The sequence below is a fragment of the Bubalus bubalis genome, chromosome 11 (assembly GCF_019923935.1).
Source record: "Bubalus bubalis isolate 160015118507 breed Murrah chromosome 11, NDDB_SH_1, whole genome shotgun sequence".
Lineage (NCBI taxonomy): Eukaryota > Metazoa > Chordata > Mammalia > Artiodactyla > Bovidae > Bubalus > Bubalus bubalis.
The window spans coordinates 17,242,139-17,268,215 of record NC_059167.1 but is presented as its reverse complement, the minus strand read 5'-3'; the positions used below and the strand labels follow the sequence as shown (position 1 = coordinate 17,268,215).

The following is a 26,077-nucleotide window of genomic DNA, read 5'->3' as shown; positions in this document are numbered from 1 at the left end:
GTAGATTATTGTTAACCTTGGCAGGAGCAGTTTCATAGTGACTGAAGCCATATTGCATTGATTTGAGGAGTGATGGAAGGTGAGGAAATGGGGATGGTGAGTATAGACAACTCTTTCAAGAAGTTTGACTGAAGGAGAGAGAGAATGTGGGCAGGGGCTGGAGGAAGAGGAAAATAAAGGAGTTTTTGGTTTTTTCCTTAAAATGGGATGAAGATTATCTGGTGACCTTAATTCCTGGAATAGACTGTGAACTTTAAAAATACTGAAAATAAATATATTTTAAGTAAATTTTTTAAATGGAAATCCATTTCATCATTTTACCGAGTCTCCTTTCCCTAAACCACTTGCTTTAGGAGTTGGCATTGAATATTTAGTGTTACAGGCATTTATCCTAATCAACCTGGATAGGAAAGGCAACCTTTCAGAATTAATCTTTAAAGCATCACATATATATACACATATATTCGTTCATTCATTCTCTGTCTCTCTGTTCCTCCTTCTTTATATTTCCCTACTTGGAGAATCACTCAGTACCTAGTTCCTTACTATACTGGTAGCAAGTAGTCAGTAAGTATTTGCTGGATTAATTAGCATCTTTTTGGTAATGGTATTTGTGGTGAATACCTCCTTACTTTTTAACTCCATTCAGTCTCTTTTTGAATGTGACATGTACTGTGTTTGTCCTCTACAAATGACCTAACATCCTATATGAAATGGAGTTGTCTGATACAATGAGATATTCAGAAGAACTGGCTACTATTTCAGCTTCTATCAAGTCCAGGCACGTTTTTATTCATTTCTAAAATAGAGATAAAGCAGCCTTCTCTGAGATCACTGAGGACATTTCTGAATGATTTCATCATCATTCATTTGTAGAGCTTTAAAGATGTGCCAGAACCTCATCCTAGGATTGAATTAGAACTGGGTTCTGTTTATTGGGTTCATATTAAATGGAAATAGACCTGCAGTGCATGCTGTCTGTAAACCAACAAGTACTTGAGCTCCTAACAAGGTTCTTAACCTTAGACTAGGTCTAAGACAAAGATAGAAAGCATGAAAATAAGGTTGGTGCAGATTGATAAAGAATCTAGATCTGAAGAATCTTCTTATCTATAGCCACTGGCTTCTAGTTTTATGAAAGATGGTTTGCATCTTTGTGTCTTTTGATAATGCTTTCAAAACAACTTTGAAAAGGGAAACTTTTAACTTCTACTTGAAAGAGTTTATCAGTTTTTTAAAGCTAAAAGACAAGCCTGTTTTTCAGTATTTTCATAGAATAATGGAAGAGAGTTGAAAATGTTTTAATACCACATTATTGTTGACTGTCATGGCAGTGTTTTGTTTTGTTTTTTTTTCCGATGTTGGATAGTAAAAGTAATTACATTCCAGGAGCTGATGATTATGTGTATGATAATCAAAAAGAAAAAAATCTAGTTGTGACCCAGACTTCAAGATGGAGTTAGTGAGATGGCATTTATTCTTCCTAATGGATTGCAGCAAGTTTCAGGTCATAGAAATTAATAGCCTAGAAGAGAAGTCTTTAGCTGATCAGCAGTCACTTACTGACGTTCTACTGTGTGCTCCAGCAGTGTGCTTAAGCACCAGGTAGGATATGAGGAAAGCATGAGACGTATCTCTCTGAAGAAAATTACATTCTGTGAATGAAAAAACAGATAACAAAACAGTATGTTTAGTGAGAAAAGAATATAATGTATGTTTACATGTGGAAAATTAGAGAGGATATACAATAAAATAGTAACAATATAGGAAATTCTGGCTATCCAAAGATAATGAATCCCAGTGAATTCAAGTAAAATGAATCTGTTTAACACAGAACCAAAAGTTTATTGTAAAAAGGAAAAAAAAAGCCTTGATTTGGGACACAATCTTGAAAAATAAAGCTCAAAAATTGTAAAGAATAGCCGAGTCTTAGAGTTTATAAAGAACAAAGTTTAGATCAGGTTTCTGTACTATAATTTTTGTGACAAAATTGTATAACAACACTATACTGTCATCATTTATTTTGTTTTTGGCTATGTTGAAAAAATATTTTAGGGATTTATGCATTTTTCCAGGGACTGTTTTTCAGCCTTGGATATTCATGTCATCCTCTTTTGCAGTTCCTGTTATAAGAATTCTTTTTGGTTGTTAACTGGTAATGCTTTTGCTCCATCCTCCCCTATCGTTAATGAGGTCTGAAGTTCTCCAATATCACTTTCATAAACTCCTGCATCTTTATAATTGTAATAGAAATATATGCTGTTGTTAATTATAGAAGTATATAGGGCAGTTCATTAGTGAATATTTTAGTGTTATGACAGCTTTTTTTCCGCCTTATACAACCTTGTAACTATGGGGACTTATATAACACTGGGAAAATGAAGATCCTGTAGTTATTTCTGAGTGGTGAGTTTTTAAAGTTGATTTTGATTATTGTTTGTTTACTTATTTGTAGTTGAGTCTCTTTATATGAGGTATTTTATGTTTTATTAAGTTTTCAAGAATACTGAATTAGTGAAATCTGAACCATTGCTCCTAGTTGGGAAATATGGGGTTAGGTGTCTGTGGGCCTTTGGTCACTTTGGTTGATTGTATCAACCAGTCAGTACATAACTTTGTTTCATATGTGTTTCTGTTTAGACACCTTGTTTAATGGATACTGTTGATTCATGAACATTGAATAAACTGTTCAATAAGGGGTATGCTTTTTAAACAGAAAAATCCTCAACAAAAAGTACAGAAATATGAAAAATGTGGCTTTAAAGAGACCTTGAAAAGAACACTCATTCACAGTTTAAGAGCTAAACAAAAAGGCCAAGCATGGCCATTTTCTGCTTCGGTTGGGAACATGCAGTTCAGGTAACTCAAATTTTTTGCCCATCTCTGAGTGTCCACAAGTGACTATGAAAGTTCCCTGAGTGTTGATTTTGGAGTTAGAGATAAATTTTAGCAAATAGGCAAATTCACAAATACAGAATCCATGAATAATGAGGATAGACTGTATCTTCTAATTTTTTTCCACATTAAACTTATTATTGTGGTTTTTAGAAAGTGAAAGCACAAAATAAGCATACAGAAAATCAAATTACAGTAATATTTGGAAGACAGAGTGAAACTTTTAAAATATATAGAAAGCATTCTGAAACAGTATATTTTCATTTATGCATGTATCCCTTGGTATGGCAAGATTAATGATAACAGGGCTTCCCTGGTCGTTCAGTGGTAAAGAATCTGGCTGCCAGTGTAGGGGACACAACTTCAATCCCTGGTCTAGGTAGATCCCATGTGTCACGGAACAGCTAAGCCCATGTGCCACAGCTGTTGAGACTGTGCTCTAGAGCCCTGGAGCTGTAACTACTGAGCCTGTGTGCTTCAACTATAGGGCCTGTGCTCCACAACCAGAGAGGTCATCACAGAGAGAGGCCCATGCACTGCAACTAGAGAAAAGCCTGCTTAGCAACACAGACCCAGCATAGCCAAAAATAAATAAATACAATTAAAAGATTTATGATACAGCAGGGGTTTAAAAGAGGGAAGGACAATGCAAAAGAGAAGACCAAGAAAGGAGGTAGGACTATTTGGTTATATTCGTTAATTATGAGACCACTATGGATAAAACTGAACAAACTAAAAGGCAAGTTAAAAACAAGTAGCTGTGAATACTAGAAGGATTTACTCTGGTCATTTTTGAGAAAGACTGCTTTCACCTCCAAAAGCATGTTTTGTTTTGTTTTTTTCTTAATGACAGTAGAAAAGTATATTGAACTAATATGTATGAGTTAACTTCAGTTCAGTTGCTCAGTCGTGTCTGACTCTCTGTGACCCCCTGAACCACAGCACGCCAGGCCTCCCTGTCCATCACCAACTCCTGGAGTTTACCCAAACTCACGTCCATTGAGTCGGTGATGCCATCCAACCATCTCATCCTCTATCATCCCCTTCTCCTGGTTTAACTTAATTATATATATTTGGGGGGGGGGATGGAAAGATCTTGTTTATTTGCTTTTTTCAGTTCAGCTTTGCCTTTTATTATGTAGAAGTACGTGAACACAGACACAGATGTAGCTCTCTGTCAAAACCAAATTGCAGATATATAGGATTGTCAATTAAAATTCTTAAAAAAAAAATGGTTTCTGTTGTAGGAACAGCAGCAGTATTGGTATCGACAGCACCTGCTTAGTTTGCAGCAGAGGACAAAAGTGCATTTGCCGGGACACAAAAAGGGTCCTGTTGTAGCAAAGGATGCAGCTGAGCCAGTGAAAGAAGAAGTTACTGTACCTGCCACCAGCCAAGTACCAGAACCCTCTGCATCTGAGGAGCCCCCATTACCACCCACTAATGAAGATGCAGCACCTCCTCTCCCACCTGAGGAGCCCCAGGTAACCATGAAATTAATTACTTGGTATTTTTAAATTATTCAGCTTTTTTTCTGACTCATATATATATATATATATGTGTGTGTGTGTATATATATATATGTATATATATACCTTTGTTTTAAATGGATATATTTTTTCATTTTTAAGTGCATATAAAATTTCCTTTGTGGAATAATCAGATGTATGCCTCAAGGGATTTAGAAAAGAACCTTTTTTTCATGGTTTAAGTGAAGAATTAGACACTCTTCTGAATTGAGTATCTCTAAGCACTAAAGGGATGCCAGGGTGGATGTTTTCATGTTGATGGCACAGGGCAATAATTTAAGAGATTCAGCTTTATTGTCAAACTGCCTGGGCTGTAGTCCAGGCACTGGTACTTACTGGTGGTGACTCTGAGCAAGTTAGTTCACCATTCTATGCTTCAATATCCTCATCTAAAAAATGGGCATATTTAAATTGTAGCTTTCTTATAGAGCCATTGAAGCATTAAATGTGATAATCCTTGAAGCTTAACCTACTGGCTGGCACATGGAAAGTCCTCAGATTGGTCCAAAGGTCATTGTTCTCCCAAGAGCCTTATGTAGAAACATTAATGAAACATAATGATTACACTGTAGTCAGCTGGTGAAAAGTGACTTAACGGTGAAAAAGAGGTTTCTCATATAGTGGAAAGGACACTAACTGTGGATTACTTTCTGCTGGGGAAATGGTTATCCTATTGAGGAACAGTGAGGTGATTATTACAGCAAAGACTGTGGGATTTGTAAATTCCTTTGTGTTAGTATTCATGATCACAGGATAAGACATTAAGATTTTAACACAACTAAGTATTTTATCTAAAGATAGAATAGCTTTTCTCAGCCAGAGTTGCAGGGATTCTGGACTTGATGATACCATACTGCTGCTGCTGCTAAGTTGCTTCAGTCGTGTCCGACTCGGTCATAGACCGCAGCCCACCAGGCTCCCCCATCCCTGGGATTCTCCAGGCAAGAACACCGGAGTGGGTTGCCATTTCCTTCTCCAGTGCATGAAAGTGAAGTCGCTTAGTCGTGTCTGAGTCTTCAAGACCCCATGGACTGTAGCCTACCAGGCTCCTCCGTCCATGGGATTTTCCAGGCAAGAGTACTGGAGTGGGTTGCCATTGCCTTCTCCTGATACCATACTATTATAGCATAATACTTTATTGCATATTCATGTTTCTTGTTTATGACTTAGAATAAAGCTGTTTATGGTTAGAATAAAGCATACCCCCCTCCTTTCACCTTCAGTCTGAGGACCCGGAAGAAGATGCCAGGTTGAAGCAGTTGCAGGCTGCAGCCGCACACTGGCAGCAGCACCAGCAGCATCGAGTTGGCTTCCAGTACCAGGGAATAATGCAGAAGCACACTCAGCTCCAGCAGATCCTGCAGCAGTACCAACAGGTTATACAGCATCCGCCACACATCCAGGTGAGAGCTTCCCTCACGGACATGTGGAAAGTTGTCCCGGATGTTTAAGGGATTTGTTTCTCATGAAAGAGATTTAAATGTGATGAAGGAAAAGTATCAGATGTTCCCCCTGGAGTGCCCAAGTAGTTATTTGTCACATTTGTCACCTGTGGATTTTAAAAGATAACACACTACTGTCTGTAAAATAGGTAAACACTAAGGACTTAGTGTAGAGCACAGGAATTATATTCACTATCTCTTTTGAAAAAGAGTGTGTGTGTATGTGTGTGTATAGCCGAGCACCTGATATACAATATCATTAATTAACTATACTTCAGTTTAAAAAAACACAGGGAATTCCCTGGCGGTCCAGTGGTTAGGACTCTGAGCTTTCACTGCTGAGAGTGTAGATTCAATTCCTGGTCAGGTAACTAAGGTCCTGCAAGCTGTGCAGACTGCCTCCCCCCTCTCAAAAAAAGAGAAAAGAACCAGAACTTCCTATGTTGCTTCAAGTTAACCTGTGTTTTGCCTAAAAAATATGACAAGCAAAAATCTACTGACAAGATCAAGGCAACCACCCCAGAAAGCCTGTGCAAATACACCACAAAAGATGAAGTGACTTAGATCCTTGTATGTCTTGTATCTTTGAGGTATAAACTTACGTCTATAACAGATCATTTTCAGTAATAATATTAAAATGATCCATATGTAATATTAAAAACTGCTGAGATAGGTGTTTGCTTTAGTGATTAGTTGATTTTTTTTAAGCATATCCTTTTATTTTTTTTTAATTGATTTATTTTTGGCTGTGCCTGGTCTTTGTTGCTGCATAGGCTTTCTCTAGTTGCAGAGGACGGAGGCTGCTCTAGCTGCGATGCGTGGGCTTCTCACTGCGGTGGCTTCTCCTGTTGCAGAGCACAGGCTCTAGGCACATGGGTTTCAGTAGCTGTGGCACGTGGGCTTTGTTGTGGGCATGTGGGATCTTCCCCAACCAGGGATCAAGCTCGGGTCCCCTGCATTGTCAGGCAGATTTCTTACCCACTGCGCCACCAAGGATGTCCAGTTGATTTTTTTTTTTGACTCGGTGATAACTTACATAATTAAGTTAAGAGGAGAAAGGCAAATGGTCATTGTTGAAGGGATTTAACAAGCATATCCTTAGCCTTCCTTAGTCTTGTGGTCCAAGTTCCTAAGGCTTCAAATGCCCTTGACTCCTTGATATTTCAGCTTAAAATTACTTCCCTTCTGTGAATGTCTTAACAGTCATTTGCATGCCTCTGTTTGTAGACCATGTCCGTAGACGTGCAGCTGCGGCACTACGAGATGCAGCAGCAGCAGTTCCAACACCTCTACCAAGAATGGGAGCGGGAGTTTCAGCTGTGGGAGGAGCAGCTCCACTCCTACCCTCACAAAGATCAGCTCCAGGAGTATGAGAAGCAGTGGAAAACGTGGCAGGGACACATGAAAGCCACTCAGACCTATCTCCAGGACAAAGTCAGCGCCCTTCAGAACGTGAAGAACCAGTACATGGGGAACATGTCCATGCCACCCCCATTTGTCCCCTATTCTCAGATGCCTCCGCCCCCGCCAACGATGCCCCCACCGGTATTGCCACCGTCGCTGCCACCGCCGGTGATGCCCCCGGCCCTGCCGTCAGTCCCACCACCTGGCATGCCCCCACCCGTGATGCCACCGTCTCTGCCGAGCTCTGTGCCCCCGCCAGTGATGCCTCCGTCTCTCTCTTCCGCGGGGCCGCCGCCCGTCCTCCCCCCACCTTCCCTGTCCTCGGCAGGGCCGCCGCCCGTGCTTCCACCACCTTCTCTGGCTTCGACCGCCCCTCCCCCTGTCATGCCCCTCGCCCCACTCTCTTCGGCCACACCTCCTCCAGGCATCCCTCCCCCCGGAGTTCCCCAGGGGATGCCTCCTCCCTTGACAGCGGCCCCAGTTCCACCTGCCTCCAGCTCCCAGAACTCACAAGTTCCCGAGAAACCTCGACCAGCACTGCTGCCCACCCCTGTGTCTTTTGGTTCAGCCCCACCCTCGGTTTACCACCCTCCACTGCAGTCAGCCCTTGGCCCATCAGACCAAGTGAATTCCAAAGCTCCTCTGAGCAAGTCTACTCTGCCGTACAGTTCGTTCTCATCCGAGCAAGGACTTGGGGAGTCCTCAGCTGCTCCATCTCAGCCACTCGCCACAGTCAAGGATATGCCAGGGAGGTCAGGTGGACTGCTTCCAGATCCTCCTAGAAGCAGTTACTTGGAAGGTCCAAGAGGCCCAAGGTAGGTCTGCCTTTTTATTTGGGGAGGGGGTGGGAAGGGGTGGGGGGTGGATGGTGGCTGTTTTGCTGCTGTAGGTTGAGTAGGCTTTTACATTCCTTTTGTACTTTTATATATATTCCTGATTTACGATGCATAAATGTTAGTATTATTCACTCATTAGACATGGCATAATGAAATCTGGAAATGGCAACATACCCCCTTTCCTTGATGTCACTGCTTTTATCCTATGTGTAGAGATTTTATTCCAGGATGAATGTGGTGGTTTTAAAGTAATGCTTACCAATTTCTTTGTGACTTTGACTTTCAGCTTCAAAATCATTATTTATTTATTGATCTTTTTTACTCTTTGTTGATTTGACAAAAAACTGGATTGGTGACTTCTTTTTGTGAGATGATCTGCTAGCTGTTAGAGATAAAAATGAATAAGTATCTAGTGAAATAGGCAGTGAAATTTAAGGGTAAACAGGACTTTTATCCATTTGTTCAGCAAATATTTATTAAGTTTCTGCTCTGTGCTTCTAGCAGTGAATATAACATAACAGATAAAATCCCTGCCCCCATGGAACTTTTATCCTTTATATTTTCCTCTATTTAGGAGATGTTTTTCTCCTGTCTGAACCACATTTTTATTTAGAAAAGCACAAAAAATATTTACCAATAGTTTCTAAATTTTTTCTTTTACCTTTTAAAAGGGCTTAAATTTATTTTTCCGAATTTGTAGAAATATTTTTCCCTAAAGTTGGCCTAAATGATGATTTTCTTATAGAAAAACATTTTCAATCAGAATTTTTTCCAGTTGGAAATTGTACTGGAAATATATACTCCTTACACAAAATTTAGACAGAATAGGAAAGTATTGAAAAAAGTAAATGTCACCTAATTCTACCATCTGGAGATAATTTTTAAAACATATGTTATAAAAAATTGAATCATACTAAGTAATATTATTTTGTAACTTGATTTTTCACTTATCAGTATTGATTAGTTTTCCCATCTCAGTGTCGATGGATCTACATTACCAAAATTAAATATTTGAAAACAAAATATGTCTTTTATTTATTCCCCAAGTTTATATTCAGAAACCAAAACTCCATCCAAAAATGAAAGCTAATTAGAGGGAATTGACATGAGTACCAGAAGTCTTCTCAGAAGTGTTACATGTATTATCCCATGGAGTCTTCTTGATAGCTTGTGAACTTGACAGGTTTATCCCTACCTTTACGCTTTATAAACTAGGGGTGGAGAGGATTGGGTATCTTGCTCAGGATCATAAAGTGGGGGAGGTGAACCTGCATGCAACAGTGGGGGCTGAGATCAGAGGGTCCCAAGAGCAAGAGCGCTAGTTAAGCACTGTGTTTAATGCTGTGATTCAATGATGTTCATCCTGTCAGTAATTAGAAGTGCATTTGTAGTCTTGGCTTATTTGGCACGTGTTTCATCTTGATTTGAATTCCCGCTTAACTCCTGGATTGAGAGCATTACCTTTTAGATCTGGTAACTGACTTGCTGTGTGACATTCTTGTAACCTATGTTGTTCCTATACAACATAGGTTTCCTGCTCCCTTTCTTTCTGGCATAATAATGTTTTCTCTCTTCTGCCTACCAAAATCTTGATTTTGTAAATTTAGGACCTATTTTAAGTTTTTTCTTGCCTTAAGGTACGGTTAATAATTTCAGCGCTAGGAGGATCTTAGCAATTATCCAGTGCAGTTTGTTGCATTTTAGTTTGTCATCCTGGGTCTTGCACATGTTACCTAATTTGTTCTTCTCCGTCATCTTACGAAGTAAATGGGTAAAGGGAGCTGAGATTTGGAGAGGTTACAGATAAATTGCCCTGGATGTCATAGCAAATAAATGGTTGAGGTGGGGTTAGAATCCAAGGCTTTCTGATCCACTCTGAAGCCCTTTGCTCTTGCTGTGACAAGCAGTTGATGATGTTCAGCGTTGCCACTGCAATAAGCAGCACTGCCCTGTACAGTTTTCTAGAAACTGTATTTCTTACATTGAGTATCAATATGTTACCTTGACTTCTACATGTTGATTCTAGATCTGCCTGTGTGGTGCAGTACATAATGAATTATCCTGTTCTTCTTCAATGTGTACCTACCGTTGTTTAAAGACCATCCTCTTGTCTCCGTCCACCGGCCTTAACCGTTCTGCCCTGCCATCACATAAGCTGAAGTTCTGTTCTTTTCACACTAACATGGGTTCTAGCCTTCTGCTATAATGTTCATGGTGCCTAGCTTTCTCCTGCTTTATTGTTTATGGTCCTTTGAAGAGCTTTTGGTTTGTCAATCTGCTTCAGAATGAACACTTTGATGGAGCAGACCATAGGCCTGTTACTAACTTTGACATAAAGAATGTACTTATATAGCTGAACATACTGCTTTTTATCGGGGGGGGGGGGGGTGGCTTCAGTCAACATGGTGTTGACTCGTGTTGAGCGTAATATCAGTTTGGCCTCCTAGGTCTTTTTCATCTTACTGTTATTCTTACTATTTCATCTTTCTGTTATTAAACATCTTACTGTTTCATCTTACTGTTCTCTCTCACCCTGAACTTGTGCAGTTTTTTGTCTTTTTTTCTTTTTCTAAGACTTTATATTTTATCTAGTTAGGTTTGGGCCTGCATTCCAGTCTGCTCAAATCTTGGTGAATGGAGGTTACATTGCTTTTAGGTATGAGAACCCTTTCCCAGCTTTTTTCCACCTGCAGCTTTGATAAGAATGGCATTTTTTGTCCCTGAATTAGATGCTGCTCACATTTTTTACCTTAATCCTGCTCACAGTTTTCTGAAAAATCTGGATTTAGACTGCTTTCTAAAAACTGAAGGTTTACAAGAAGTCAAGTAACATAACTGCATTATATGTAAATAGCATACCACATTGTTGAGCATCTGAGGCAACTTTTTGAAACTGTATATATGTGTATGTATCACTGAATTCACCAAGTCTTGTAGAAGACTACCCCTGCTCCAGTAAACTGTCATGTTAGTGGATGTTGGTTTCCAAGAGTCTTTTAGTTTCAATAATAAAACTTTTTTATTGAAGAGTAACATACAGAGATATACACAATCATAAGTGTATACCTTAGTAAATTTTCATGAATAGCTAGGCCTATGTTGCTGCTGCTGCTGCTAAGTCGCTTCAGTCATGTCCGAGTCTGTGTGACCCCGTAGACGGCAGCCCACTAGGCTCCCCGGTCCCTGGGATTCTCCAGGCAAGAACACTGGAGCGGGTTGCCATTTCCTTCTCCAATGCATGAAAGTGAAAAGTGAAAGTGAAGTCGCTCAGTCGTGTCCGGCTCTGTGCGACCCCATAGACGGCAGCCCACTAGGCTCCTCCGTCCATGGGATTTTCCAGGCAAGAGTACTGGAGTGGGGTGCCATTGCCTTCTCTGAGGCCCATGTTATCACTACTCAAATTAAGAAATAGAAATTAATAGTGTCTGATGCAGTCTCAAAAACGACAGAATGATCTCTGTTCGTTTCCAAGGCAAATCATTCAATATCACAGTAATCCAAGTCTGCCTCAACCAGTAATGCTGAAGAAGCTGAAGTTGAATAGTTCTGTGAAGACCTACAAGACCTTCTAGAACTAACACCCAAAAAAGATGTCCTTTTCATTATAGGGGACTGGAATGCAAAAGTAGGAAGTCAAGAAACACCGGGAGTAACAGGCAAATTTGGCCTTGGAGTAAAGAATAAAGCAGGGCAAAGGCTAATAGAGTTTTGCCAAGAGAACGCACTGGTCATAGCAAACACTCCTTACAACAACACAAGAGAAGACTCTACACCTGGACATCACCAGATGGTCAATACCAAAATCAGATTGATTGTATTGTTTGCAGCCAAAGATGGAGAAGCTCTATACAGTCAGCAAAAACAAGAGCTGATTGTGATTCAGATCATGAACTCCTTATTGCCAAATTCAGACTGAAATTGAAGAAAGTAGGGAAAACCACTAGACTATTCAGGTATGACCTAAATCACATCCCTTACGATTATACAGTGGAGTGAGAAATAGATTCAAGGGATTAGATCTGATAGACAGAGTGCCTGAAGGACTATGGATTGAGGTCTGTGACATTGTACAGGAGACAGGGATCAAGACCAACCCCAGGAAAAAGAAATGCCCAAAAGCAAAATGGCTGTCTGAGGAGGCCTTACAAATAGCTGTGAAAAGAAGAGAAACAAAAAGCAAAGGAGAAAAGGAAAGCTATACCCCTTTGAATGCAAGTTCCAAAGAATAGCAAGGAGAGATAAGAAAGCCTTCCTCAGTGATCAGTGCAGAGAAATAGAGGAAAACAATAGAATGGGAAAGACTAGAGATCTCCTCAAGAAAATTCAAAAGACGAAGATCATGGCATCTGGTCCCATCACTTCATGGGAAATAGATGGAGAAACAGTGGAAACAGTGTCAGACTTTATTTTTGGGGGCTCCAAAATCACTGCAGATGGTGACTGCAGCCATGAAATTAAAAGACGCTTACTCCTTGGAAGAAAAGTTATGACCAACCTAGATAGCATATTGAAAAGCAGAGACATTACTTTACCAACAAAGGTCCGTCTAGTTAAGGCTATGGTTTTTCCAGTGGTCATGTATGGATGTGAGAGTTGGACTGTGAAGAAAGCTGAGCGCCGAAGAATTGATGCTTTTGAACTGTGGTGTTGGAGAAGACTCTTGAGAGTCCCTTGGACTGCAGGGAGATCCAACCAGTCCATTCTGAAGGAGATCAGCCCTGGGATTTCTTTGGAAGGAATGATGCTAAAGCTGAAACTCCAATACTTAGTCCACCTCATGCGAAGAGTTGACTCATTGGAAAAGACTCTGATGCTGGGAGGGATTAGGGGCAGGAGGAGAAGGGGACGACAGAGGATGAGATGGCTGGATGGCATCACTGACTCAATGGACGTGAGTCTGGGTGAACGGGAGTTGGTGATGGACAGGGAGGCCTGGTGTGCTGCAATTCATGGGCTCGCAAAGAATCAAACACGACTGAGCGACTCGACTGAACTGAACTGAAGGGAACTTTTCATGCAAAGATGGGCTCAATAGAAGACAGAAATGGTATGGACCTAACAAAAGCAGAAGATATTAAGAAGAGGTGGCGAGAATACTCAGAACTATACAAAAAAGATCTTCACAACCCAGATAATCACAATGGTATGATCACTCACCTAGAGCCAGACATCCTGGAATGCAAAGTCAAGTGGGTCTTAGGAAGCATCACTGCTAACAAAGCTAGTGGAGGTGATGGAATTCCAGGTGAGCTGTTTCAAATCCTAACAAATGATGCTGTGAAAGTGCTGCACTCAATATGCCAGCAAATTTGGTAAATTCAGCAGTGGCCACAGAACTGGAAAAGATCAGTTTTCATTCCAATCCCAAAGAAAGGCAATGCCAAAGAATGCTCAAACTACTGCACAATTGCACTCATCTCACACACTAGTAAAGCTGAAAATTCCCCAACCCAGGCTTTAACAGTATGTGAACCGTGAACTTCCAGATGTTCAAGCTGGTTTTAGAAAAGGCAGAGGAACCAGAGGTCAAATTGCCAACATCTGCTGGATCATGGAAAAAGCAAGAGAGTTCCAGAAAAACATCTATTTCTGCTTTATTGACTATGCCAAAGCCTTTGACTGTGTGGATCACAATAAACTGTGGAAAATTCTGAAAGAGATGGGAATACCAGACCACCTGACCTGCCTCTTGAGAAACCTGTATGCAGGTCAGGAAGCAACAGTTAGAACTGGACATGGAACAACAGACTGGTTCTAAATAGGAAAAGGAGTATGTCAAGGCTGTATATTGCCACCCTGCTTATTTAACTTATATGCAGAGTACATCATGAGAAACACTAGGCTGGATGAAGCGTAAGCTGGAATCAAGATTGCTGGGAGAAATATCAATAACCTCAGATATGCAGATGACACCACCCTTATGGCAGAAAGCAAAGAAGAACTAAAGAGCCTCTTGATGAAAATGAAAGAGGAGAGTGAAAAAGTTGGCTTAAAGCTCAACATTCAGAAACTAAGATCATGGCATCTGGTCCCATCACGTCATGGCAGATAGATGGGGAAACAGTGGAAACAGTGACAGACTTGATTTTTTGGAGCTCCAAAGTCACTGCAGATGGTGACTGCATCCATGAAATTAAAAGGTGCTTACTCCTTGGAAGAAAAATTATGACCCACCTAGATAGCATATTGAAAAGCAGAGACATTAGTTTGCCAACAAAGGTCCGTCTAGTCAAGGCTATGGTTTTTCCAGTGGTCATGTATGGATGTGAGAGTTGGGCTGTAAAGAAAGCTGAGCACTGAAGAATTGATGCTTTTGAACTGTGGTGTTGGAGAAGACTCTTGAGATTCCCTTCGACTGCAAGGAGGTCATACCAGTCTATCCTAAAGGAAATCAGTCCTGAATATTTATTGGAAGGACTGATGCTGAAGCTGAAACTCCAGTAGTTTGGCCACATGATGTGAAGTAACTCATTTGAAAAGACCCTGATGCAGGGAAAGATTGAAGGCAGGAGGAGAAGGGGACGACAGAGGATGAGATGGTTGGGTGGCATCACTGACTCAGTGGACATGAGTTTAAGTAAACTCCCAGGAGTTGTTGATGGACAGGGAAGCCTGGCGTGCTGCGTCCATGGGGTTGCAAAGAGTTGGACACGACTGAGCGTCTGAACTGAGCTGAGAAGTCTTGCTCATGCCCCTTCCCATTTTTCCTTATCCCAAGGTAACCACTATACCAACTTTTACGTGATAGGTTATTTTTGCCTATTTCTGAAATTTGTATTTTGGTAAATGGACTCATGCTATATGTACTCATTTAAGTCTGGCGTCTTTTACGTGACATTTTATTATTGTGAGATTCATTAGTGTTGTTCATTCTCATTCCTATACAGTATTTTATTGTATGAATATACCACAATCTGTTTATCCATTCCAATTTGATGGTCATTTAAGTTTTTTGGCATAACACTGCATTGTTTCTTTGGTGCTATATATGTCCCTTTAGATATGCACATGTGTATGTGTGCATGTGTGTTTGTACTTAATTTTGTTTAGATGTATACACCAAGGATTAGAATTGCTTTGTCATAGGAGTATGAATAATATTGTACTTTGATAAATATGGTCAGTTTTCCAAAGTGGTTGTGTCAGTTTATACTCTCATCATCAGTGTTTCTGTACTGCAATTTTTTTATCCCCTCATCAACACTTGGCATTAATGAACTTTTAAATTTTAGCAATCTTGGTGGGTGTTTAGTGATACTGTAATATGGATTTAATTTATATTTCCCTGATGACGAATGAAATTGACTTCTATTTGATTATCATTCAGTTGGATTTCCTCTTTTGTGAAATGCTGGTTCAAGTCTTTTTCCTGTTTTTCTGTTGGGTTATGTTTTTTTTCTTACTGGCTTGTAGGAGTTCTTAGTATAGACTAGATATCAGTTCTTTGTATATCCTGTGTCTAAATTGTCTTGACTATTTCTCACTCAGCAGCACTTTTTGCATTCTTATCCTTCAGGATACTAGAAAACTATTAGTCTTCACTATTCCATCTAGATGGTCCAGTGGAACTTTTTTATTTTTTTTAATTTAAAAATAACTTTATAAATAACATACAGAAGTACGAATAAAGGGATAAGTAAAACAACTTACTAGAAGTTTTAATGAAACTTTAAAAGAATAAAAATCTTTGCATCAAGTAAATTTTGGCACAGAAACATTATAGAAGATGAAATAATTGTGTCATGTATTCTTTGAGCAAAGCAAAATGGTCTAGGTTCTTGCCAAAGATACATGAGGAAGTCTTTCTGTTTAATAGCTGGATGACAATGTCATATTTCCTTTCTGTCCTTAGAAATATATTGTTCACATCCTCTCTCGAGTTTGAGAATATTTATCTAGAATATTGTCATCCAAGGACTCTTTAGAGATTCGCTTGTATGATTAATTTCACGTTTTTATTAGAACCTAGAGTATAGCTGCCTGCATTTATCTTTACTTCATCTAATAATTTTGACACAACTTTCTCTGACACTTTTCTTTGTCAGGATATGAAAATTTCTCAATTCTCAATTGTGCTCAATGAAGCCTAAAAGCAAACTGCATTATTTGGGCGATCCAGGAGGGGCAACAGCTCATGTCACAGTTCTGTCGTTTCTTTGCTGTCTTCATATTCTAACCTTTAGCGTAGTTGGGGGTAAGTGATATGTAATGATGAATAATAATGAATTCTAGGATAAGAAAATCACAAAATATTTCATTATATAGAAAAAAAAGTCACTGAAGATCCCATAATGTCTTAGATTTATGAAAGAATTCAATGAACCTATATGGTAATTGCAAGATAGTTCTGTTTTTCAAAAGGTGAATTTTGTCTCTTTTCTTAGGAAGGCCTGTAAAAGATAAAGTCATGAACTATCAGTCCTTAAAAACAACTGTTTAAAAAAAATTTAAAAACTAAAATTGGATCCAGTGAGCTGAAATGAACCCTAGGAGTTAATGATATCTTTTGATTAATAGATATTCTTGGTTTTTAAATTTAGTAGTCTAATTTACTGATCTTTTCTTTGTGATTTGTGCTTTTTCATGTCCTGTTTAAGAAATCTTTGCTTACTCCAAGGTCATAAATAATGTTATTGTATTTTGTCTTTTGTCTTTTATTGTTTTACCTTTTATTTTAAAATCAACAATCCATATAGAATTGGTTTGTTTTTTTTTTTTTTGGTTAACGTATGGTATGAGACAGGGTATAAAGTTCATTGTTTTCCATGTGGCTATCAAGTTGACTCCAGTACCATCTACTGAAAAAAAAAGCATCCTTTTCTTGCTACTTGGCAGTGTCTCCTTCATCATAAGTGAATATATGTGTGGATTTGTCTGTGGACTCTCTCTCTCTTGGGTTTGTTTGTCCTTCCACCAGTGTCGTATAGTTTTAATTTCTATAGCTTCATAATGAATCCTGCTATCTCTTAGTGTAAGTTCTCCAGTTCTGTGTTTCTAGATCAGGGGCGACCAAACTGTTTCTGTAAAGGGCTGGATGATAAATGTTTTTAGGTTCTGTGGGCCATATTTAGTGTCTTTCAAACATTTTTCTTTGCTCCTTTCTTTAGCCTATAAAATGTTTTTAAAATTACTGTTAACTGAGTTTGACCCATGGGCCGTAGCTTGCTGACCCCTGATCTAGATTATCTATTCTTGTTCCTTTCTATTTCCCCTATAATGTAAGCAGCTTGTCAGTTAAAAAAAAAAAAAAAAACTGGTGGAATTTTGATGAACATCGTATAGATTCTATTGATGATATTGAGGAAGAACTGACATTTTTATAATATCAAGGTTTCAGATCAGTTTTACCCACTTGTTAGTTTTAGGATTGGAATTATGACCTCTTCCATTCTGTAACTGTTAGCAAGGGGCTACTAATACCGTACTTCTTCTTAATTCTTCCGTTTTCATGGCTGTTTCTGTTTATAATGATTACTTCTCTTTGGAATTTTGATTTTAAGATCTTAGTTATACATATTAGAAAATGGCATTTGATGTGAAAACCAAAAGGGCAGGCATTTGATTCCAGAATTTAGCATTTTGTGATTACCATGATCTGATGTGAGTGTGTTTATATAAATATTGTGATAGTCAGACATTATTACCTTGTTTAAGGGTATTTATATTTCTATATCCCTCTTAAGTTTTTGTACCCAATTTGGATTATATTTTTTGTATCGTATTTTGATTTTGTTCCTAGTTCTAATGGTCTCATGCCTAGTTTTAGGATTTTCTTTAATGTTTACAGTAAATATTTAATGACATAGAGAGATACTTACAAATGAAGCTAAGAGGAAAAAAAACAGGATTAAATTTATCTTTTGGAAGTTTCTGAAATACCTAACTATACAAGCAAAACTTTTCAAAATGTTTAAGCACCAGATATTTGTCTGGTTTTCATTCCATCTGGCCAGTGCGCACTGCATGTGCTTTGTGTGATTGTATTGAGGGGATGTATGCCATGTTTGTACTTTATTTCCAGTACATTTTTATGTGTCAAAAAGGTCATAGTATTTCATTGTGTTGATGTGAAGATGGCTTATTTTTGTACATATGTTTAACATGAGTAACTTTTAATATATTTGTTCCAAGGGCCGAAAAGTTCTTTACTTTTATAAATCAAAAAGGTTTTGATAGTTTGACATTTTGTAACATCCTTGAACTTTGAAAAATTGGTTGCCATTTGTATGTGGTGTTGAAAGTATATTTCAGTTGGATTAACATATTTCTGACCGCCAAAATAAAAATCAAATGATGTTGCTTGGCTGCTGGTCAGCAATTTAATGTGAAAGCAAAACACCCTCCCCTTTCATGGACACTGTATTATATATGCAGGCGTGAGGTTTACACAAGTGATTTCATTACCTTTTACAGCTTTTCTGCCTTGTTCATTTCTTTATTTTCACACCTTTTAGTGCTTCCTGCTTCCTTTATCCTTTCCTCTGGCCTTTGCACATGCTCTGCTCTCTGTTCTTAATCCCTTTTATGTCATCTTTTGCTTTATCGATTCCTATTTTTCCTGCCCTGGGGATGGGACTTCTACAGTTAATGTGTTGAGAACCTTCAGTGAGTCAGACATTGGGAATACTTCGGTGAACAAGACCAGCGTGCCCCACATTTATCAAATTCTGTTCTGATTGCTGATTTACTTGTCTCATTCTTCTTACGGACTCTGAACTGCTTGCGGTTAGGTATCAATTTATTTACAGCAGTAACACAATACTTGAAAATTAGTAGGTGTTCAATAAATGTTGCATATGCCAAATATCTCAGTTATGGGTAAAATTCTCAGGGCATTCACAGTTTAGTTAGAAAATAGTTTATTCATTCTGAAGTTGATTATAATACTACCTAACATATTAAAGAATGTTCTTATACTGATTTGTGTATTGTGTATAGTCTTCTCTTACAACTGATAGGAGCTAATAATTCCTGAATTGAATACAGAACAGATGATTTTACACATCTTTAATGGCCTAACGTGTTATTCTAGGCACTTTAATAAATCGATGAATGTAACTTCAAGAAAAGGAACCAGATCATCACAAAGCCTGAAATGGCATACTTTTTTCCTTCATAAATATATGGTCTCTATCCTTAGCATTGAGACATACTGTTTTTTTGGCTGGGCCATGCAGCTTGAGGGATATTAGTTCCCCAACCAGGGAACAAAGTGGAAGCATGGCATCCTAACCTGGACTTCCTGTGGTGTACCTTTGATAAGCAGTTGGTCAGCTCCTTTCCCCTTTGTCCAGCAATAGCTGTGTCAAGCCTTCATTATTTTGCATAGACATTCTGTGCTAATGCTGCCTTCTCTGTGTCAGCAAACATTATTTCTCTTTGTATCCTTAATCTTTCTCCTTGCTCCAGAGAATCAAGGCTTTCAGGCCCAGTGAAATTTACTTCTCTGCCTTACCACTACTTAAGTTGCCATCCTCATAGTTCTTGTGGTCTCAGAAGAAGCCCTTTTCCTGGTTAAAGCTAACACTCTTTGTGTGTCTGTTAAATACATTGTTAATCAAAATGATACATACATATGATTTTTTTAAAAATCAAGAGAAACAACTGCCCACTGCTCCAAACCACTCTCAATGTGTTTCCTAAGGACAGCTTCTAATTCTTCAGCTGTTTCTTTTGGTAATTACCTTATAGTACTAAAGAATGTGCTGTTCCTTTTGTCATTTATATTTTATACATTTTAGATACTACTTATTTACTTCCTGTTCTGATAGGTAAAATTTAGTTCTTCTACTATTCTGTAACCCCATTTGCCCAATGATATTTATATCATTATTTTAAAATAAATCAGTAAGTAATGTTGTTCATAGTGATAAGCAGTATACTGTGATTACATTTTCTTTAGTGTAGTAACCTTTTTTTTTTTTAGAATTTCCAGTTGCTGTTCTTCTTGCAACATCTTTAAATAATCCTCTTAACTCCAGTGCCCAAAGCGACATCTTTTTCTCTTGAGCTCTCTCTCCCAAATTCATGCATCCTCTTGCTTTTACCTGGGTTGGTTGGCTGCTCTGAAGATCTGTCATATGGCTATTATTCTGTCATTTCCTTTGACTCTTATTCTAGATTGGATTCACAGTTTGTTGAGTCTCATGGCTTTCTGTTTGTGGTGTAGTGCCTCTTTTTCCTGGAGTGCTTGTTCAATTAACTAAAAAATTGTGGGTTGAAAGTAAGTTCCCTGAACTCTTGTATGCCTGAAAATGTTTGAATCTAACCTCACACTTGATTAATAATTTGAATATATAATTTGAGGTTGAATATATTTTATTATAATTTATTTAAACTAAAAAACAAAAGAAAATAAAAAGTTTACCCATTTCTCCCACCTCCCACACCCCACCTTTGGCAACTATCAATGTGTTCTCTGTATCTAAGAGCTTGGTTTTTTAATTAATTAAATTTTTTTCTAAGATTCCACGTCTAAGAGAGGTCATATGGTATGCCTTTCTCTGACTTATTTAACTTAGCATAATTCCCTGGTGGTCCATTTATATTGTCACAAATGGCAAGATTTCATTCTTGTAACATTCCATCTAATGTATATGCTACATCTTCTTTGTCCATTCATTCATCAGTGGACACATAAGTTGTTCCCATATCTCGGCTATTTTAAGTAATGCCACAGTGAACATGGCGGAGGGGCTGAGGGGCATGTGTCTTTTTGAATTAGTTTTTTCGTTTTCTTCTCCAGTAAATACCCAGAAATGGAATTGCTGGGTCATATGATAATTCTACTTTTAGTTTTTCAAAGAGCCTCCATACTGTTTACCATAGTAGCTACACCAGTTCACATTCCCACCAGTAGTCACAAGAGTTCCCTTTTCTCTGTATCCTTACCAATGCATGTTATTTCTAGTCTTTTTGACAATAGCCTTTCTAACAAGTGTGAAGTAGCATCTCATTGTGGTTTTGATTTGCATTTCCGTTATTGGTGTAGGGCATCTTTTCATGTATCTCTTGGCCATCTGTATGTCTGCTTTGGAAAAATGTCTGTTTAGATCTTCTGCTCATTTTAAAATCAGGTTGTTGCATATTTTGCTATTGAGTTATATGAGTTCTTTCTGTATTTTGGAATTAGCCCTTTATCAGATACATGAACTCACTCAGTCATGTCTGACTCTTCGTGATTCCATGAACTGTAGTCTGTCAGGCTCCTCTATCCATGGAATTTCCCAGGCAAGAATACTGGAGTGGGTTGTCATTTCCTTCTCTAGGGGATCTTCCGGACCAGGGGATCGAACCCAAATCTCCCACTTTGCAAGCCGACTCTTTACCAGCTGAGCCACCAGGGAAGCCCATCAGATACATGATTTGCAAATATTTTTTACCATTCAGTAGGCTGTCTTTTCATTTTAGTGATGTGCTTCACTGAGCAGAAGCTTTTTAGTTTGATGCAGTCCTACTTATTGATGTAGGCCTGCTTTCGTTTCTTTGCTTTTGATGTTTAGAATCAAAAAATCATTGCCAAGACCTGTGTCAAGGAGCCTACTGCCTTTTGTTTCTTCTAGAAGTTTCATGATTTCAGGTCTTACACTTTCATCCATTTTGAGTTAATTTTTGTGTATGATATACAGTAGTAGTCCAGTTTCATTCTTTTGCATGTGGCTGTCTGTTCTCAATAACATTTATTTAAGAGACTATCCTATCTCCATTGTATATTCTTGGCTCCTTTGTCATGAATTAGGTGACTGCATGCTCCTGGGTTTGTTTTTGGGTGCTCTCTTCTGTTCCATTGATATGTATGTTTGTTTTTGTACCAGTGCCATAGTATTTAATAGTTTCCAGTTCAGTTCAGTCGCTCAGTTGTGTCCGACTCTTTGTGACCCCATGGACTGCAGCACGCCAGGCCTCCCTGGCATCACCAACTCCTGGAGTTTACTTAAACTCTTGTCCATTGAAATTGAACATAATTTAGGATCAGTGTTTAGGGTCAGCAAGCATTCTCTTTTCTTCTGTTACCTAGTATAACTGTTGTGCTGTTCTGATTCATTTCCTTTTTAGATGGTTTCTCCCTACTACTAGAAAATTTTTATTTAATCTTCATTATTTTAATATTTTATAGTGGTTTGTATTTGTTCAGTATTATTTACTGGATACTTAGTGAACCAGGCCCTTTCCATCTGGAAATTAGAGTCTAACTCTGGGAAATTTCTTTGTCCTATTTCTTCATTTATTTCTTTATTTTTTCTCTTGTTTTCTGTTTTTCTTTTTCTGGAACCCCTGATTTGTAGGATTTTTGAACCTGCTATATTTCTTTCTGTTCTCTCTCATTTTGTTAAACTTTCTGAGATACTTCTGGTCCTTTTATTGCCTTTTTTATTTTGAGAATTAAATAATTTCTATAGTTCTGCTTCTGATCCTTTTTTATATATAGCAAATTGTTCTTGATTTACTGATACTATAAAGAATTCTCTCTGAGGATACTAACTTGAGAGTTGTTTATTTTTAAGTTCTCTTCTGCTTTTTTGCATTATTGCTCTTTCTTCCAGATCCATATTCTCTTCCTTTCATTTTGGAGGCATTCCTCAAATATATTGTGATCTTTAGTTGTCCATTTATACTTGAGAGGAAGACAGTGAAACTGATGGGGCGCTGTTTATGCGTGTGGAGGGGGGCTCATCAATTGTCCGACTTTGCTGTAGGAGGCCAGAGGATTGTCTGCTAATGCTAGGGGACCCTCAAATTCAGGCATTTAGAGACAGTTCAAGCCCAGGGAATGGCTGATCGATGATTTAGAATATGGATTTTAATTTACATCATTTTAGCCCCAGGTCTTACCTAGTCTTTTCCCCAGCATCCCTGGCATCTGAGAATCCTGACCTCCTCTGGGTTTCTGTGGACAAGCCAGACCCATTTTGATTGTATCCTCCTCTGCTCCCAGCAGTCTAAACTGCAGCTTCTTCTTGCTCCATGTGTTACCACTCATGTTTGTTCTTTGTCGTCTAGAGTTTAAAAACAAAATTCTCATCTGCTGGCTGCCCCTTCTCTTTGTTTATAGTGAGTTGATGCATTTTTAAATTCCTTGTGATGATTCTGTGTCAGCTTGACTGGGCTGAAGTACATTTCCCAGAGTTCTCTTGCTTCTGTGTTTCTGGTTAGGGTGGGTCACAGGGTGGGGGGGATTTTGTATCTAACAGGAAATATTTATCCCTGGACAACCAAAAACCTTCTAACCATTTTCCCAGAAAAGATTATAAAGTCTCTGTTTTTTTTTTTTTGTTTTGGGGGAAATCAACTTTGTTCTCCCTAGCTGGCTCACATCCCCTCTTTGATAGTCTGTGACTGAAATTCTGAGATATAAAGTTAGCTAGTACTAAAACATCTTATGTTAGATGATAAGGAAGAAGAATCAGTCAGAAATATCTGACTAATAAATATGTATATATTTAAACATTTCATAGCAAATGTTGAGGAAGAACTACTCTACACACCCATGATTTCTGCAACTGGTCATGTAATTTCAGTTGGTGTTTATAACTACCTTCTTTCTCTACTTAATCCATATTCTCTTTGCTCTCAGCGAGTACCTCAGCTTGTCCAGGTTCCTTGCCTGATGAAGTGTCCCAAACTTTCATTCTTGAAAGGTCTAAGGTATTCTCAGCCCTGCCTGGATTGAGTAATTGTAGTTTTGTCTTGACTTTAGTCATAGGACATGGAAGGCAGTAAGGAGTGTCCTGGAGGATCTCCTCCATTCCAGACATACCCTCACCCTCATTGTATAAAAAGTACCTAATTTCCCCTTGAAAGACAGTATTACTCACCCCAGCCAGTACAGTAATAACTCCCTTCTTTGCCTGTCGATTCAGAACCCAAAGTGGCCAGATGGCAGTCTGAACTGAAGTTTTAATAGAGTCCTTGTGTCGCCCGATGGAAGCATTCCTCCCTTTGAAACTGAGACTTCCAGATCAGCAAAGCCTAACGTCACAGGGATAGGAAGTAAATATTTTGCTGAAACTGAATTTATTACTCTCATTTATTTCCCTAACTAATGAAAGAAAAACCCTTCTATTTCTCTTTAGAGGCATGAAAGGCATCACTATCACCTCAGCCAGAAACCTTGGAACCATCCTAGTTCTTCCTTTTCCAGTATTTTAAATCGCACCTGTTAGAAAATTTATCAGCTTTACCTTCCTTCACATCTCTCACTTTTATCTCCTCCTTTTCCTCATTCAGTCACCGTCTTAGAACAGACTTCACTTTCACTTACTTAGACTGTAGAGACAGTGTACCATCAACTTTTCCCACTTATCCATCTGCTACTTTTCTGCTGGAGCAATCTTTTAAAAATAAGATACTTAGAGTCTCTGAGTGCTTAAGGTAATTTCTAACTCTTTGTGCAAGCTCAGTCACTTCAATCATGTCTGACTCTGCGACCCCATGGACACTACAGTCCACAGGAATTCTCCCATGGCAAGAATACTGGAGTGGATTGCCATGCTCTCCTCCAGGGGATCTTCCCGCGTGGCTCTTATGTCTCCTGCATTGGCAGGCAGCTTCTTTAGTACCCACGCCACCTGGGAAGCCCTCTAACTCCTTACCCAGCTGAATTAATTCATCTGTTACAACAGAGATCCAAAGTCACACGGTTTTAACAGGTTGGAGGTTTGTTCTCTTTTAGGACTTACGTGGTGACTCTACAGTGTCAAGAATCCAGATTCCTTCTCATTTGTTACTTGACCATCTCTTATTATGTGGTCCATATCTACATGGTTCAGGATGCCCCACCACCGTATCAGAGCCAGCATGAAAAAGAGAATATGAAGAGAAGAATGTGTTCTTCCCTTTAAGTTTACCACTCAGTTCAGTTCAGTCGCTCAGTCGTGTCCGACTCTTTGCGACCCCATGAATTGCAGCACGCCAGGCCTCCCTGTCCATCACCAGCTCCCGGAGTTCACTCAGACTCACATCCATCGAGTCAGTGATGCCATCCAGCCATCTCATCCTTTGTCGTCCCCTTCTCCTCCTGCCCCCAATCCCTCCCAGCATCAGAGTCTTTTCCAGTGAGTCAACTCTTTGCATGAGGTGGCCAAAGTACTAGAGTTTCAGCTTTAGCATCAGTCCTTCCAAAGAAATCCCAGGGCTGATCTCCTTTAGAAGGGACTGGTTGAATCTCCTTGCAGTCCAAGGGACTCTCAAGAGTCTTCTCCAACACCACAGTTCAAAAGCATCAATTCTTCGGTGCTCAGCCTTCTTCACAGTCCAACTCTCACATCCATACATGACCACTGGAAAAATCATTTTCATTGTCAGCTCATTGGGAGCTGCAAGTTCTCCCTGCAAGAGAGTTTGGGAAAGAGAGTCTTTAGTCTGGCTATCCTTATGTCTTGCTAAAAATGGAGAGGTTCAATTACAGTGAGAAAATGGAAATGTGTATTGGAGGAGCACCAGCAGTCTGTGGCGCCGAGGTATACAGGATCTGCTGGGAGTTGACCCTTGCCTGTCCCTTTACCTTGCCTCTCGCTGTGCTGCTATCCCACTCCTTCTTGCCCGGCCGTCCCAGACTTTGTCTCCTCTTTCCTTCAGCCATGCCAAACTGCGCTTCCAAGCATGCTATGCTGGTATGTGTTTCTCTGCTTTTCCTCATAATACTTCCTTAACCTGAGAAATCCTTGCCACCCACTTGCATCAGCTCCAGTATTCTCTGTTAACCTGGTCTCTGAGAATTTGTTTCTCAAGAGTTAACTAAAGCATTTTCTGTTATAGAAAGCCTTTATTGGACAACACCACCTTCACTGTCATAGAGTTGACCATTCTCTCCTCTGTTGTCCTTGTTATATGCAGATAGATGTTAGTCATTGCATCTTTTGGCAATTATTTACACTTAGATTCTTTCTCTTCTGTTGTAAGCCCTTTGAGGACAAAGAATTGTTCTTTGAGGGCAAAGAACATTTTATTCTTGTATCTCTTGGATTTAGCG

General features: G+C 39.0%; 1 protein-coding gene across 2 annotated transcripts in view; it reads left to right on the top strand.

The window, feature by feature from the left end:
- Positions 1-26,077, top strand: part of YLPM1 (YLP motif containing 1) — a 64,234-nt gene that overhangs the window by 6,063 nt on the left and 32,094 nt on the right. For both annotated transcript variants that reach the window (XM_006053874.4, XR_006542630.2), the window contains exons 2-4: positions 4,143-4,379; positions 5,648-5,827; positions 7,094-8,085. In XM_006053874.4, coding sequence (XP_006053936.4) covers positions 4,143-4,379; positions 5,648-5,827; positions 7,094-8,085 — 1,409 coding nt within the window. The remainder of the gene's footprint in view (positions 1-4,142; positions 4,380-5,647; positions 5,828-7,093; positions 8,086-26,077) is intronic.